Genomic DNA, 17,783 nt, shown 5'->3' with positions numbered 1-17,783 from the left:
CAGGAAAAAAACTTCATCCCTTTTTTTCATCTTGGAAGGAAGACAAGAAAAATCGAGGGGTAATTGATGCAGAGGGTAAAAAGTTAGCAGTTGGTAGGCAAAATAAAGAGAAGACTTGTGCCCCGATTCATGTATTTGAAAGAAGCCAGGTAAGCTTATCTCAGGCTAGCTCTTACTGCTATTATGGTAATTTTCGAGTTGCGGAAACTGAGACTGCAGTTATTGTTCTGAGTTCTGTTAAAACTTTTTGCAACAGGACACTGACATGCCCCTTGACTGGGGCACCTGGAAATTTTCTGAGGAGATCTTTAGGAGAAATATTTGTGACCTAGAAAGCACATGCGAATCTATTGTTGAAGGCTCCATTGAGTGCGTAAGTTTTCAAAAGTTTCCCCTCATTTTGCACCCCGACAATGCATCAAGTTTTTAGGATAATGTTTTTTCAGAATGTGTTATTCAAGACGATTGTATTTATGAAACATTTCCAACTGATGATGAAATAGAGGTATGTTAGGATGCAGGTGCTTCAGTAAAAATTTGTTTCTTTTTTGTAATTGTCATCCTGTGATTCTCATTACAAATTAATTATTGTGCAGGATAGTGAGATAAATAAAGTTGATTCCTTCAATGGACCTACTAGTGTGGTAAGAAAGCCAAACACTAGGAAGGGAAGTAGATCACTTGAGGACAGTTCAAATATTCTGGCATGTGGTTTGCTCCCACAAGGTTTGAGGTTCGAGTCCCTCCTGAATACTACATAACAATTATTATAGTTTCTTGGTAAAAATAATAAAATTTTCTGTAGCTGTTAATTTTTACATTGGCTTTTTTAGTATAGTCAATATTAAATATGTTTCATTTAATTGCTCCAATAGTGTTGAATTAATTATCATAATGTGTTTGAATAGTTAAGCATTTTTCTTAGTTTTAATTGTTTAGTCTATCTAGAGATTTTATTAAGCTTATAGCTGCATTTTATTGTAGAATGAAGTCATACTATTTTGGTTGTGGTAATCAACCAAGGAATAGCTTATGGACTTACAGTTACAAGCCAAAAACTGCCATGGAGGTTAGATTTCTTGGACTATTTCTTCTTTGACTAGTACATTTAGAAGTTTCTTCAGTCTCTTAAACTGGAGAAAAAAAACATTTTCCTGCAGGTCTGTGTTAATGATGAATCTGTGAAGTTTTTGAGTGGGTGGCTACAACAATGGCGTGAAAGAAAGTTTCAAATATGCAAGGATCATATTGATTGTGATACAAGTGATAGGGAAAAAGATGATTATATCTATTCTGAAAGTGACTCCGATTCAGGAAGCCAATATGAGGAGGATAGGCTGAAAAACGTCCTCTTAGTTACAGGACCAGTTGGGGTAACTACAAAGACTGCATTATCTTGTTACAACTATGATGAGTCATGGTACTTGGTTTTGTTTCTAGATTACTTTGTGCCTGATGATGAAAACTTTTATTTTTGTATTGATATGTGCATTGATTTCATTTTGAGCCTCCATCTTTTCTGCTCTCACCATCTTTGGTACTCACAATGATCCATTATTTTATTTTATTTATTTATTTATTACTATTTTCTCATGTTGGCTGTGGTGATGATGATCTGTGTTTGTTGTTGGTGGTGGTGAATGCCAAAGGTGATGGTTGAAGTGGTGGTGTTTAAACCTTGAAGATGTGATTGGTTCTTAATGAATTTTCAATGTTCATGAAATTTCTTGCATTAATCTCTGAAGGCATTTATATATTAAAATGGTCTCTTTTTACAGCTACAAAATATATATTTTATTGCCTTATGTAATAATATGAAGATATTGTCATTTTTTTTGGTTAGTTTTCACTTTCTTTGCATGCTTATTTGCCCTGTGATGGAAAATGTAATTTTCAGAAGCAGTTTCATGGTTTTGCATTATAAGCCTTCTCTCTCTCTCTCTCTCTCTCTCTCTCTCTCTCTCTCTATACATACATACATACATAAACTTTAATATTTGATGTTTAGAAAGGAAAAATAAAAAATAAAGACTATTACTTGGTTCATCTAAGTTTAGTTTTTTTGGGAAGAGTTTGAAGTAGATACAGCAAAAAACAAAAGATGCCTTCTATCTTTAAAGTTTAAACCTTTGGCCTTTTTTGTGTGGTTAAGATATGTTTAGGGGGTGATTTATTTATATTCATAAATATTTATTTGTTTGGGGGATAAAGAATCTGTCTGTGAAACAGTGAAAGTAATAATTATTGATTTTTGAAATACCCCATCTCTGGCTTCTACTTAGGTTTGAAAATGATTTGCTAAATAGAAAAGGTGAACCAGTTGTTATGGGGTTCAGAATAAGTTTGTTTGAATAATTGTCTGTCAAAACAGATTCACAATTATTATGTTTAATGGTACTTTTTAAAAGTTAATAACACATATAAGACTGAACCCCCTTTTGGTCTCTCTCTCAGATTGCATTTCAAGTACTAGTTAAGGCATTGATTAATTTGGATCCTGGTGAGGAAATGGAGTCTCTAAGAAAACAATTTCAAGAATTCATTGCAGGCCTCATGTCATTACCAATAAACATTCCTGGAACTAGGCTTCACAGATCATTACAGGTAAGTTAGTTATTATTGTTAGCACTACTTTTGTGATTCTCGTATCTTGCTAATGGCTATGAAATTCTTCTATTTTTCATTGCATAAAGATTAAACTTTTTTTTAATCTCATCTCACTTCGTATTGTTGTTTGACAAGAGAAAGCATTTATTAAGTTCCTGATAGTAATGGTTTGAGTGAGTCAATCCTTTTAACTCATACCCTCTTTGATTTTTTCTTTTCTTCACTCTGAATGCTAACATTTAGAACTTCTTTAGTTCCATATTATGTCTTGTCTGAAGCTTTTCTTCTATTGTTCTGGGAATAACATTAGTCATTGGTCTGGCTCTTAGAGGTTTCCTTGCACAAGTAGTGTTTCTTGGTGTATGAAATGAATATGGTAATTTTGTCACATTTACACATCATGTATTATTTTATTTTTATAAATTTGTACAACAGCCTGTAGAGAAGTTACCACATCTGCAACCCTTTTTTCCAATTACTTTCTATTTATGCTGATGGGTGCTCCTTTTGTATAGTTCTTTATTCTGGCAATTAGATAGCCTCCATTATAGTTGCGTTTTAGATTTTTCTTTTTCTCTTATTGGTTGGATGTAGTGTATGTTGGGCAATTTTTTTTTTACCCTTGTGGTTTTTCTGCTATTCTTTTCTTTTTTATTTCCTTCTTTCTTGCTTTACTTATTTGTTAAATCAGAGATGCTAGGCATAATTGTAACTTTATTTTTCTGATATGAGAAAGAAAAACAAAATAAAAATCAATTCCATAGTTTGCTAACTAAATAAACAGAGTCATTTGGTTCTGTTTCTTTGCTGTTGGGAGCTGTTCTTTTAGTTTTGTTCAAGTTTCTATTGTAAGTTTATTAGGTATAGAGTTTCTTTTCCTGTTGGAAGACTAGGTAAGGGTAGACTAGACTCGATTTCCCATACAGCTGCTTGAAGAAGACTTGAGATTCAGTTAGGTCAATCACTTTGGGGACTTTGTAGTCCAACTTCTTTGTTTGAATTCCATGGAAGAAAAGCTGCATGTAGAAATGCAACTTTTCATTTCTTGAGAAGAAAAATCATGACCCACCTTTGATATTTGGTGTCTTGCTTGGTCCCACCTTATGGTGCTTCAAGCAAGGCCTTTCTTTTGCTGTGAGTATGTTATGTTATGATGATAATTTTGATTAATAAAATTTGAGTGTTGTATTGCGTGATTTTACTTCTCATTATATAGTTTCTCTAGAATAAAATTTGAGGGTAATTTTTGTGCTTTCTCTAGAATATAAAAATCTTTAGCGACGTTTCTTCTTATTTATTGCAAAAATTTTGAAACCATAAGGACTGCTGGACTAGTACCCACTACCCACAACATCTTTTACCAGTAATAGTTGATTTGATTGATATTGGTGATAGTTTGTTTCTTCATGCTCTTCATATCTAATAGCTATGTATAAATTTATCATCAATCCAGCTTGCTTTGCAATTCAGAATTTCCATTAGAAATCTTGTTTGTTGCTATTGTTGGGTTTCTTTCTTATTTTGTGATTTTTGCTGTATCCTATCCCCTGTTTGCTATTGTTTTATACTTGCAATGAATTAGGCTGGACCTTCCTTATGTTCATAAAATATTATAGTTTCCCTCTTGAAATGAATTACCACATAGTTTCTTCATATTAATAATAAAAGTACTTTTTTTTTACAATGTGCAGGTATATTGAGATGATTTCTTTGGAGCAATTCTTGACAACATTTGTAGTTAAGGTTTTTAGAATGGAAGAATGTATATCACTAATTTTTGTGTACATTTCTTGTTTTGTATTTAGTGATAAAGGAATCTAAATTGGGCAGAAAATATGTTGTAATATGATTTCTTAAGCCTAGACTAGTAGACTAAATACTGTAATTACATTTTGAGTAATTAATAAAAATCTATTTATGTTATCTTATTTGGCTTAAACTTTCATATTTGTTTTCCTAGTATTGTGTAAGTGAAAAAAGATTATGTTTCTCTAAGCTAATATAACACATGTGTTATACTAAAGTGTAGTATAACACAAATAATGTGTTATATTAAAGTCTAGTATAACACAAAAATGTGTTATACTAAAGTTTAGTATAACACAAAAAATGTGTTATAGTAAACTGTAGTATAACACAAAAAAGTGTTATAGTAAACTGTAGTATAACACAAAAAAAGTGTTATCGATTATAAATAACGTAATTCAACACTTATCTATATATTAAAATAACACAGAAATTGTGTTATCGTTGACAGTACAATAACACATCTGTATAACACTGATAAAGTGTTATGGTAAGTACCCTGACCTACGATAACACGGTCTGTCTTAACACATTAGAAAGTGTTATCGTAGGTTTTGATAACACATTTTTGGTGTTATTAAAAACCTTTTTTCTTGTAGTGTTATATGATTATATGGATATGTGAAATGCATGATTATGAGTATTAGTATGCATGTAGGCCCTGTTTAGCACATAGGGGCATATTTGTAATTTTGGTCCGTTTAGGGCATAAATGTGATTATTTGCGATAAATTATTAAGACCACGTTATTATGTGGATATATTTGCAGCATATGGCTCGAGACGGTCCTAGTGAGCAGTTGGATGAAATAGTCACAGTGGGTATTTATACTCGGCTCGGGGGTATTCTCGGGAATTTAGGAGATATATTGGAGATTATTAGACATTGGGTAAATAATTGGTAACTATTTGGATGGTGGGATTTAAGTGTTAAATATTAGGAACACTTGAGGAGTTAGTGGGAATTGGGAACAAATGACTAATATACCCCTAGATTAAGTTAAAGGTTAGTTTTGTTGGGAGGGGTAAAATGGTCTTTTTGTTAGTAAGGATATAATCGGATTTTTCTTTAGTTAGAACATCACAGAAGGTAGTGAAAATATTAAAGGACAGAAAGTCTCTCTCTCTCTCTCTCTAATGATTTTTTTCCCTTCTCTCTCTCTTGGAAGTGAGCTGAAAATCCTTGAGGTAGTGGAAGGAAATTGAAGGGAATGAAGGCTTGAATTATTGGAGAAGCTTGAAGGTTTAAAATTGGGGTTATACTGAGTTGTTGCTGGGGAATTTGGGCTGCAATAAAAGGTAAAATACTGACTGAAATCTTTGGTTTGCTGAGTTTAAGTATGAGGTTTAAGGTATGCATGAGTGTGGTGTTAGATTGAGTATTGGGTAGGAATTTCAGTGGGTTTTGATTCATTACTATGCCTAAATTGAGGTATGGTTTCTGTGTTAGTTATTGAGAGTATTAGATAAAAGAAATAGGTGAACATGGGTCTTAATTTGTAACTTGATTGGTGTTGAATTGATGGGATAAATGGGGGAAAATTATGGGCTTGGTTGAATGTTCTTAGTTGGGAGAAGGAGGAGAAAACCCAGGTTTTCCTTGGGTTCGTAGGGCGCGCCGCGACCCAGCCTGGGGGCATCGCGGTGCATGTGGCCCTTTTGGCCTAGCCTGCTCTCTGACTTGGGGGTGCGCCGCGACTTTCTATTGGGGTTTTATGCTCTAATTAAAACCCAAATTCTTTGTAATCTCATTTTATTATCAATAAAAGAATAGAAATCATTTTTTGACTTGGTTAATCACTTTGCTCACATGTTTTTTTTTCATGATTATTTGTTTAATATAAAATTATATTAAATCCCGAGCATATAGCTAATCTTATTTATAGTGACGTAATCACAGTGGAATATAAATATAATTATATGTTAAAAATAAGTTAGTCCTAAGATTAGTCAGTGCACAGGATTTACACTGACTTGCTAATCTACGATATGATCTACTTACACATCACAGTGTTATGTTTTTTCGAGAACATTAGCAAAGTAGATAAGATCAGATGTATTTGTTACATCGGACAGGACTCATATTGACAATTGATAAGATAATCAAACATACCATTATTATCTAGTCATATCATATAGTTGACCATCGGTCAATTCAATCTCAATTCTGAGTGGTTAGTATTCTAACTAATTGTATTATTTGAGTTCTTTGACTTGTTCGTTACCAACTTACCCTACAGACTAGCCCATACTTACATCTTGGGAACTCGGTAGTGTAATTGAGTGGGAGTGTTAATCATAGATATGAACATTTATAGCTTCTAATGAAGAAGTGAAATGATGGTTTCCTTTTAGTATGGTTCAAGGTGTTAAATGATAGAGATCTCATTTTAGTAATTAAATTAGTTTACTGAAATATCATTTGCAAGGAACTAAGTGTTTTAAGGATAAAATACAATGAGGGATAAAACGATATTTTTAGTCTTATCTCATTATAGACCGTCTATAGAGGATTAAGTGACAATTATGGTTGTAACAATGGATAATTAATAGCGTATCTATATTTTTTATAGAGCATTCTATGAATTTAAGAGTGCAATTTCGAGTCTATAGTGGAGTCACGAGGAATTAATAAGTTATTAAATTTCTTTGTTAGATTTATGATAACTTATTGGAGCTTGATTTCATAGGCCCATGGTCCCCATTGTGCCTTGGATAAAATCATCGAGATAGTCCCAATTAATTGATTTAATTATCAATTAGAATTATCAAAGTTGACCAGGTCAATTTTGGATAGTTTCACAGAGTTATGTAATTTTGAGAAGAAAAGAGAAATTATGACAAATTTATTAATTAAGATAAATTGGTATCTAAATTAATAAATAAATTTAAATCAAGGTTCAAATTATAAATAATTAATTTGATAAATGATTTAAATAATTATTTAATTAATTAAATCAATAGAAAATAATACAAGCCTTGATTTTAAGTCCAATGGATTTATAATCAAATGGGAAATTTCACAGGCCTGAAGCCCATGATAATTTCGACCTAAGGCTTTAAAATAGCTATTATTTTATTGATTTTTTAATTAAATTAAATGACCTAATTGAGTCTATAAAAGGAGTGCTTAGAGACAATTCATAAAAAAAAGGTTTCTGAGATGACAGATAAGTTTAATCACTGGTTTCCTGATAGTTTTAGATTCTCTCTAAACACAAGTCATTTTTCTAAGCCTTTTTGTTATTTTCTCTTCTTCTCTATATATCTATCTCATGTGTTGAGAATTGGCCACACTATTCTAGGTGATTCTAAGGATACATTGGAAGACCGTGAAGAAAATAAAAGAACGGTTTAGTTTCTTGATAATACTCTACGACAGAAAGGATTCAAGAGTTAGAGAAACTGAAGGAAGGACTATTTCATTCTGTTGCGTATACTGTAAGTATTCTTGTCTTTGTTTCTCTTTGAATTCAATTTTAGAAACATGTTCTAGGCTATCTCATATTAATTTGTTTAATATTAGATATACATGAAAATAAATAAAGATCATGTATAAAGTTTTCCCCAACACTTTCTTGGCCAAGTCACAACCCGCTTCCCCTTTAGCGTGAGAGCTTGCTCTCTGACTTGGGGCGAGTTGCGACTTGCTATGCCAAGTCATGACCCGCCTGTGAGTTTTAAGCTTAGAGGAGTTCTTAGTGTTGTTAGGGCTTGGGGGTTCGAACCTAGGGGCTCGGGACAATTTCTACTACTCGGTTTAGTAGAAATTGAGGTCCCGGAGGCTAGATTTGTTCCCTAGGTATTTTATTTCTAATTGGAAGTTGATAGATATCAATGGCTCTTTTATGACTAGGTTTGTTACCAAGGCTCGAGGCTAGGGATCATGCTCAAAATCAGTTCAACTTCTCCGCTCAGAATCAAAGGTAAAAAAATAGTACCTGGTTATGTGGCTATGTTGGGACTAAGAGTTCCCTATACTTGTATGCAATGTTGTATGATGGTATTATGCCATGTGAGCATGAAATAAACAGCCTAACAGTGCCTGAATTAATATTGGTGCACAAAACGCGGCTCGGCCACTAGTAGTTGAGGTTAACTATATAATCACTGAGCTCGGCCTAAGCGAGCCAGAGTCCATGGGAAAAACAGAGGGTGCGGCCTAAGGGCGTCGACCCTGGATATTGTATAATATGTTTATTGCTGCTAATCTAATGATCATGGCATGGTAATTACCTGAATGATAGATTGTTGGTTTGATGATTGATATTATTGATTATTGATTATGCTCTGTGATATGGTTTTCTTGCTGGGCCTTGGCTCACAGGTGCTACGTGGTGCAGGTAAAGGCAAGGTTAAGCTGGACCAACCCTGAATTGTAGAGCTCTAGGGGTGGAATGTACATAGCCTGCTGCTCGGCCACCACAGCCGAGGGATGATACAGGGACAAGAGACCCTATAATGCCAATTTTGCCATTAGAGTGGCTTGTGGTTGTTTATAACCTCTGCAAATTTTGTAAACTGTTATTTAACCCTGTTTTTTGGGATCCCATGTTTCAAACGCTTATTTAAATGGAAATTTATCTTTTATGAACAAAATCTTTTAACCCTGGTTCAACAATGGTTTAGCGTCATATTTTCAACTAAATGACTTCATTAGTAAGTCTTGCACCTTTATAAACACACAGTGTAATGGTCTTGGTTATCCAGGGCGTTACAAAGTGTGTCTGGACCTAAGGTGTCCAATGATGTATGACAAACTTATGTCCGATAGGCTTGGTTGCCAAAACTTTATGGCAGACCTAAGTTGATGTCTGGTGTACGACGGACTATTGTATGGGGCTTAATTGCCACCCCTGTATAAGCACTTACCTTTTTATTATATTTGACTTGTTATTATGACCTATAGTTATGATTATGATCTATGACCTATAGTTACGATTATGACTTATGACCTATGATTTATGACTATGATTATGACTTAGATTATGATCTATGATTATTACTTAGGCTAAGATATGAGCTATGGTTTTGTGATGTGATATGATTAGTATAAATAAGTTTTTTTTATGACTTTTGTGTAATTTAGGATATGTTGATTAAATGATTATTTGACTAACTCTAGTTTGTATTTTCCTTAGTGGGCTTAGAAGCTCACTCTTATGATGTTGTTATTTCAGGAAATTGATGATAGAAAGGTCGGTGGCCAGTGGGACCTAGGGGCTTCGTGATGTACTCGTGGGGACCATATAGTCGAGGAAGATCAAGCGGGCCTATTTATTTATTTTTATTAAAGAATGTTTTCTTTTAAAGTTTTATTTAAATGTTACTCATTTTAAAGACAGTTATTTTATTTTTTGTAAAACCATGGATCCATATAATTATTTTAAAGATTTTATTCAATAAAAGAACAATATTTATGATTATGACCCAATACTGTGTTCTCGATAATTTATGAGAAATTAGGGCGTTACAGGTGGTATCAGAGCCCACGGCTATATTGGTCTTGAACGTTCCAACGAAATACCACGACAGCTACAAAGGACCAACTCGTTACCAATTAAGAATACATATTGCTTTTGAAATATGTTTGTACTGTTTTTCTTTTGTAATTTCAAAAATTAGCTTAGTGGACTCATGTAACGCCTAGGTTACTCCAAGACCGTTACTGTGAGCTTTGAACCGTGCTTAACTCGCTAATCGAGTTCTTTGGTTATAAATGTGCATCTAGGTGTTATTAAGAGGATAAGGTAAAAAAAACAATAAAAAAGGAAATGATATATTTTATTTAAAACATAGAATTGTTCATGGGCCCATAAAAACGTTTACAAGTTATTTACAATAAAAAATGGTCATTACAACCCACCGATCTAAGTGGCAAAAATAGGGTAAACCCCTTAGTTCCTATGAGAAACTCCTTGGCCGTGGTGGTCAAGCAACTGCATATTTACACATCACCCCCTAAGCTCTCCACTCAAGGCTGGGTGAGCTTTTCTTACCCTTTACCTGCACCACATAACACCCATGAGCCAAAGCCCAGCAAGAAAACTCATTACTGCATGTGAATAATATCAAATGATGATCACTATAATCATGCAGAGCTTATAGCCCTGAACAGATGAGTGAATATCACTTTGAGGTTCTGTTTAACCATGATGGGGATTATAGCCCTAATCAGATGAGTGACTTATGAATAATTCACTATCCTAAACCAGATGAGTGACTGATGGGTAGTCACTAGCTTAAACAAATGAGTGACTGATGAGTAGTCACTAGCTTAAACAGATGAGTGACTGATGAGTAGTCACTACCTTAAACAGATGAGTGACTACTGAGTGAGTCACTATGGGCTCATCACCCATAGCCATGTGACGAAGCATTCGCCTAGGCCCTCTGGACCTAGCTCTAAGTGACTAGCCATAGGCTAGACAAGTGCTTTTAGTTTTCATCGAACTTGAAGTCGATCCGGCATTAATGCTCATTATGAGTCATTCAATGCAGATGTCGATTAGATCTAATATTTGTTGGCTTGAGATTTAAACAAGCTAAGACCGTTCTTGACTTATTAGTCAATAACAGGTGACCAATGTTCAGTACTACTGCCGAACATGACTAATGAGTCACAGCTTCACAGTTAATACTGCCACCATTGCCAATTTTGACTAATTAGTCAGTGCCATGCACAAGTGAGCAAGATTTTCTAAGCATTTGATATGCAATCAATGTACACATTTAAACACTCAACATGCCTCATGAATAACCATGCATGTCACATATGGGGTGCAATTTTCTTACCTCTGGTTCAAGCGAGAATTAATAAAACAACGACCATTGAGAACGATCAACCTTCTAGTTCCTTGACGGTCACCTGGTCATAACCAATTATGGGATTCCATCAATAAATTGAGTAATAAAAGGTTCCCGGACCAAGACCTAGCCTCCGGGACATCAAATTCTACTAAATCGGGTAGTAGGATCGATCCCAAGGCCTAAGGTGTGAGTTCCCATGAGCAAAACACTACTTTGGCCACAATTTCCCTCAAGCACCGCAGCCCGCCTCCCCAAGCGTCGCGATCCTCAGCCATAACAGAGGCGCTAGCCTCAAGCACCTGCCCCAAGCACCGCGGCCCCCAGGCCCTTCAGCTCCACCCTTCCTTTTCGACAAGCTTGGGCCGCGGCGCTCTAGAACAGAGCCGCGGCCCCACCTGAAACTCAGCCAAAAACCCCTGTTTTCCCCCCTTCGAACTCATTTCAAAACCTCATTAAAACACTCCCAATATCTCAAAGCAAAGGCACCAACTATTACCACAACTTATTCACCATTTCACCATCTGTGGATGCCAAAAATCCACCAAGAAAAAATATCTAGTTCATGGTTGGAATACAGGGCTAAATGTCACTTAGTCATGTTATCAGGCTCGGGCTCGTAAGTCTTGTGAAACTGAGAGATTATCCTAAGGGAAACATCACCTTATGAGCCATGAAGTATGGCCTTGCTAGTCTAAGGGGCCAAGCTACGCATTGCAAGAGGGCAGGTGCACGAGGCCCTACTTGTCTTGGTGCCGAGAGATGTCAAGGGCACCGAAGCCACGTGCCTCGACCGTGCGCACGCATCTCACGAGGCTGTCCCTCGCAGCACGCCTCACACAGCGAGGCTCCCCTCGCAACACATCGCACGCACACGTCTAGCAAGCCTACCCCTCGCAGCATGCCTCGTACAGCAAGGCTCCCCTCACGTCACACCTCACGCGCATCTCACGAGGCTCCCCTCACAACACGCCTTGCGCGCATCTCGCGAGGCTCCCCTCGCAACACACCTCATCCCAAGCACCTAGAGCCTTGTGTAGCCTCGCATAGTGAGGCCAAGGGTCTCACGCCAAGTGAGGCACCCCTCACATGGCCTCGCGTAGCCTCACATAGTGAGGCCATGGGTCTCGTGCCAACTGAGGTGCCCCTCGCCTAGCCTCGCATAGCGAGGCCAAGGGTCTCGTGCCAAGTGAGGCGCCCCTCGGATAGCCTCGCATAACGAGGCCAAGTGTCTCAAGCCAAGTGAGGTGCACCTCATCTCGCGGCCCCCATGGACTTGCACCACCAATGCCTCGCAGACTCATGCACAACAAGGCCTCGCACCACACCTTTCCTAGCCGTGCCGAGGTGTCATATACCCGTGTCGTGCTTCGTCTAGCCCAGATGCTGACACCTTTCATGCTTGTATGGGGTCTAAGACCCCTGGAAGGGGCGTACGAGGAGCAATAAAAGAGACCCAAGAACTATTTAGTATTAAGCCAATAGTGGTATAGAAGATTGAGTATATCGTTCATGTTAACACACAAGCTTTCCTACACTTAGTAGAATGTGGAATAGCTTTGAGCAAATACATGCCTTGGAGATGTGAGAATAACCATCAGGTACAAGGCACTCGTACGTGTATAGGTGTAGGACGTACGACCATGTGGAGGACAGAAGCATGGCCCTGACATCTGTGTCATGCAAGTAGTGGAGGTGTAATGTGGTACCAATGCAAGAGTACATTTGCAGGCCCCTGACACGTGCTAGAGCCGACCACCACTCCTTCAACACCACTACGACCTGTGCCACAACCTTGACAATGTACCTATGTACAATCTTGTCCCATGGGACAACGATGTACCAGGAGCCATTAGAGCCCCAATATAAATAGACCTTCACCCCTCCAGCAAGGGGGTTGGGAAATTCATTGTACACTCAGGCTATTAAGCAATATACAAAGGGTTACTCCATTGTTGATTTGTGTTTATCCTTCCATAAGTTCATTCTAAGTTCTTATCTAAATATCTCCATACATACCTTTGAGTTTTCTGATTTAATTTCGTTGATGAGATTTCACCGTCAACAGTTTGGCGTCGTCTGTGGGAAGAACAAGCATCAAGCCAACATTCTTTCATCACTTCCCGAAAAGAAAGATGCCAAGGCATTCACAACGTTTGCGGAAACTACAAGATGTTGAGGTTCACTTGAACGGAGAATGAATGTGGGCTTCCAGGAAAGATCCTCCTCTGCCTGGGCATGGAGATATGCCGGAAGAATGTCCTACCCCAGGGGAGGAGAAGGAAGCATCATCCTCGGCTCTCCTGCCCGACGGAGGTCACTCAGAGCCGTCAGTGTACCCACATCCCCATTCCCCAGTGGCACCATGCTAAGGCTACCAAGACCCGAGTCCCTCGACGCACAGGCCAGGCAAGAGTCCCCGAGTACACTCGGTAAGTTCCAGCTCAAGGACTCGCTTCTACAAGGATGAGATTTTCCAGTTGCATAAAAAGACTCGAAGGTTGGAAACCACGATAGAGAACTTGTAGGAGGTCTTAAATGACCTCTTGCAAGGAAAGTCGAGCATACCCCTTCCTAAGCGTAAAGAGAAGGAGCGTGAAAAAGGGAAAAATACTATCCCTGCAGACGACGGGAGAACCCGACTTTCCACTTGTAAAACTCCCTCGACAAAGTATCATGAGGGACCTAGGCCGACGAAATGCCCCCAGGAGCAAAGACGTAGGGAAGACGATGGTCGTAAGAACGAAGCAGAAGTCACCTCAAAAGAGGCACCCCCTGGCCTAAGAGAAGAACTCCATGGGAAGTGGTCAAAAGTAAGAAACACCCCCCCCCCCCCCCCCCCCCCGAGGCTCCCCTGAGAAACACAACCAAGGCAAGGGATCAGCCTGAGAACCCGCAAGACTCCTTATGCAAAAAGAGGAGGGAACTAGACATCAAAATGCAGCACCCTCAAGGCAAGATTATCACCGCACCTGGGGAGCATAGAGATGATGAAGAATTTGACCATGATTCACCCTTCACAAGGGAGATCCAGGCTTAGCAAATACCTGCCAACCTCAGAGAGCCTTGCATGACTCCATACGAGGGTACTACAGACCCAAAGTATCACTTAGACTACTTCAATAACTTGATGAGGTGAAGAGGGGTCAACAGCAGAGAAAAATGTCATTTCTTTGTTGTTACACTTAAAGGTGTTGCATACAAGTGGTTCAAGAGGTTTAGGCCAGGAACAATCAAATCATGGCAGCAATTCTCTAGCGAATTTCTTCAGCAGCACCATGCGGTTTGTGATTACGTTATGCCAATTACCAGCCTCACTAACAAAAAGCAAGGAAAAATTGAAAGTCTGAAGAACTATATCCATAGGTTCAATATGGAAGCAACAAAGGTGGGAAGTTTAACCAAAGTGGAGCTCAAGATGGCTATTACAGTCGGAGTTCGTCCAGGAAGCAAGTTATGGGGTAACATGCTCAAAAGAGAAGTTTCGAATTTAGATGATTTCTTCGAAAGAGCACAGAAGTACATACGTGTGGAAGAGGGCCATAAGAACTCGCATGTTGAGGAAAGTAAACCTTCCTCCAGTCGCCCTACTACCAATACGTCTGAAGATTCCATATGGAAGGGGATGTCGTGCTAGAGGGGTCGCTGACTAATTTTAAAATTGGACGAGGACCATCTAGCCATAAAAGTGTCGACCTAAGGGGAGATCACCTCAAAAATCATAAAAGGGTCTCAAAGTAGACACTTGCAAAAAGGGTCTCAAAGTAGACGCTCGCAAAAAGGGTCTCAAAGTAGACGCTCGCAAAAAGGGTCTCAAAGTAGATACTTGCAAAAACGTCTCAAAGTAGATACTTGCAAAAAGGGTCTCAAAGAAGACGCGAGCAAAAAGGGTCTCAAAGAAGACGCTTGCAAAAAGGGTCTAAAAGAAGACGCTTGCAAAAATAGTACTATGCCTAATGCCGAGAAGGACGCTTCTCGCAAGAAATAATAAGCATGCGCAAAAGTATATAAAAGGATAACTAGAACCCAAGGGGTCAACATATCCTTATAAATACAATCAAGGTGCACCAAAGAGAGACTTATCGAACCCCCTTTCGCGTGGGTTCCAAAGGAACTCGAGCATGATAAATACAAAAAAATAAAAAGGAAGAGAAGAGTCTACAAGAACGCCAAAAGGCCTCCCTATAGACTGGGGGGCAAGTGTGGATGCCAAAAATCCACCAAGAAAAAATCTCTAGTCCATGGTTGGAATACTGGGCTATAGGTCACTTAGTCACCAAGAAAAAATCTTGTGAAACCAAGGGATTTTCCTAAGGTAAACATCACCTTATGAGCCATGAAGTATGGCCTTGCTAGGCTAAGGGGCCAAGCTACGAGTTGCAAGAGGGCAGGTGCACGAGGCCCTCTCATAGCGAGGCCCTACTATTCTTGGTGCCGAGAGATGTCAAGGGCATCAGAGCCATGTGCCTCGAGCGAGCGCGCGTCTCGTGAGGGTGCCCCTTGTAGCATGCCTCGCATAGTGAAGCTCCCCTCACATCATGCCTCGCGCGCATCTCGCAAGGCTCCCCTCGCAACACGCCGTGTGCACGCATCTTGAAAGCCTACCCATCGCAGCATGCCTCACACAGCGAGGCTCTCCTCGCATTGTTTCTCATGCGCATCTCAGGAGCCTCTTCTCGCAACACGGCTTGCGCGCATCTCGCGAGGCTCCCCTCGCAATGCCCCTCGTCCCAAGCACCAATATCCTTGCGTAGCCTCGCATAGTGAGGCCAAGGGTCTCGTGCCAAGTGAGGCACCCCTCACATAGCCTCGCATAGTAAGGCAAAGGGTCTTGCGCCAAGTGAGGCGCCCCTCACATAGAGAGGCCAAGGGTCTCGCGCCAAGTGAGGCGCTCCTCGCATAGCGAGGCCAAGTGTCTTGCGCCAAGTGAGGCGCACCTCTTCTCGCAGCCCCCATAGCGTCGCACCACCAATACCTCGCGCACTGTGCACACCAAGGCCTCGCACACCCGTGCATCAGGGCCTCGCGCACCCACGCACCAAGGCCTCGTGCATCTGCGCATAAGGGCCTCGCACCACACCTTGCGCAGTCGTGACGAGGTGTCGTATACCCGTGCCATACTTTTTCTAGCCTAGATGCCCCTATGCCATGATGCCGACGCCTCACGTGATTGTATGGCATCTAAGACCCCTAGAAGGGGCGTACGAGGAGTAATAAAAGAGACCCAAGAAATATTTCGTATCAAGCCAATAGTGGTATAGATGACTGAGTATATCGTTCATGTTAACACACGAGCTTTCCTATACTTAATAGAATCTGGAATAACTTTGAGCAAATACATGCCTTGGAGATGTGAGTGTAACCATCAAGTACAAGGTACTTGAACGTGTACGGGTGCAGGACGTACGACCATGTGGAGGACAGAAGCGTGGCCCTAACATCTGTGTCATGGAAGAAGGGGATGTGTAATGTGGTACCAATGCAGGAGAACTTTTGCAGGCCCCTGACACGTACTAGAGCCGACCACCGCTCCTTCAACACCACTACGACCTATGCCACAACCCTGACAATGTACGTATGTACAATCTTGTCCCCTGGAACCACGATGTACCAGGAGCCATTAGAGCCCCAATATAAATAGACCTTCACCCCTCCAGCAAGGGGGTTGGGAAATTCATTGTACACTCAAGCTATTAAGCAATATACAAAGGCTTACTCCATTGTTGATCTGTGTTTATCCTTCCATAAGTTCATTCTATGTTCTTATCTAAATATCTCCATACTTACCTTTGAGTTTTCCGATTTAATTTCGCTGACGAGATTTCACCGTCAATACCATCAAAACCTATGCCTTAAACCATTCAAAACTTCATCAAATTCCCATTTCAATGATCAAAAATCCATTCTCAAAATCAAAATCATACCTTAAGCTTGAATTAAAACCTCTTCAATAGTTGAACACTACCCTAAGACCTCAAGATTCAATCTCTAAGTTTGAATCCCCAAACTTGCTTCAAAATTCAAAGGAAGAAGAAGAGAAACAGATGATCGTGAGGAAGGTAGAAATGAGTCTTTGTTTTGGTTCTATTTTCTACAGCCATCCATTTAATATACCCTAGGTCAAATGACCAAAATACTCCCTATGCTTAATTCATCTCTTAACAGCCCCCAAGGGCAAAGCCGTCCTTTCCCGCCTATCTCGTTAATCATAATTAACACTCTCCAATTCCCACCATACTCAAATACTAATTAAATCATATTCTGTTACCCTTTAATTCCCGGCAACGCTCTAATCACCAAATTATCCCGAGACTCACCCTAGCCTCGAACTTAAACCTGTTATGACCAAACCGCTAACTTGCACTCAAAGATCGTCTCATGTCGAATGACTCAAACAAATCCACATTATTATGTGGCCTTAACAATGATTCACCAACATGCATGAAAATACACAATTACGCCCTAAACGGGCCAAATTACCAAAATGTCCCTACGATGAAATGTGGACCCACATGCATGCATTTAACATCATATTATAAAATAATTCAAATAAACATGCAAATA

At 39.3% G+C, this 17,783-nt stretch overlaps 1 protein-coding gene across 1 annotated transcript; it reads left to right on the top strand.

Moving 5' to 3' along the window:
* Nucleotides 1-685: 685 nt before the first annotated feature.
* Nucleotides 686-1,937, top strand: LOC133820962 (uncharacterized). Its single transcript, XM_062253539.1, has 3 exons — nt 686-726; nt 985-1,069; nt 1,161-1,937. The coding sequence occupies exons 1-3, from the start codon at nt 707-709 to the stop codon at nt 1,548-1,550; spliced, it is 495 nt and encodes a 164-aa protein (XP_062109523.1). The 5' UTR covers nt 686-706; the 3' UTR covers nt 1,551-1,937.
* Nucleotides 1,938-17,783: the final 15,846 nt, after the last annotated feature.

Source organism: Humulus lupulus, chromosome 1, assembly GCF_963169125.1.
Source record: "Humulus lupulus chromosome 1, drHumLupu1.1, whole genome shotgun sequence".
Classification (NCBI taxonomy): Eukaryota; Viridiplantae; Streptophyta; class Magnoliopsida; order Rosales; family Cannabaceae; genus Humulus; species Humulus lupulus.
Note: the sequence above shows the minus strand (reverse complement) of the source record. Positions and strands in the feature narration are given on the sequence as shown.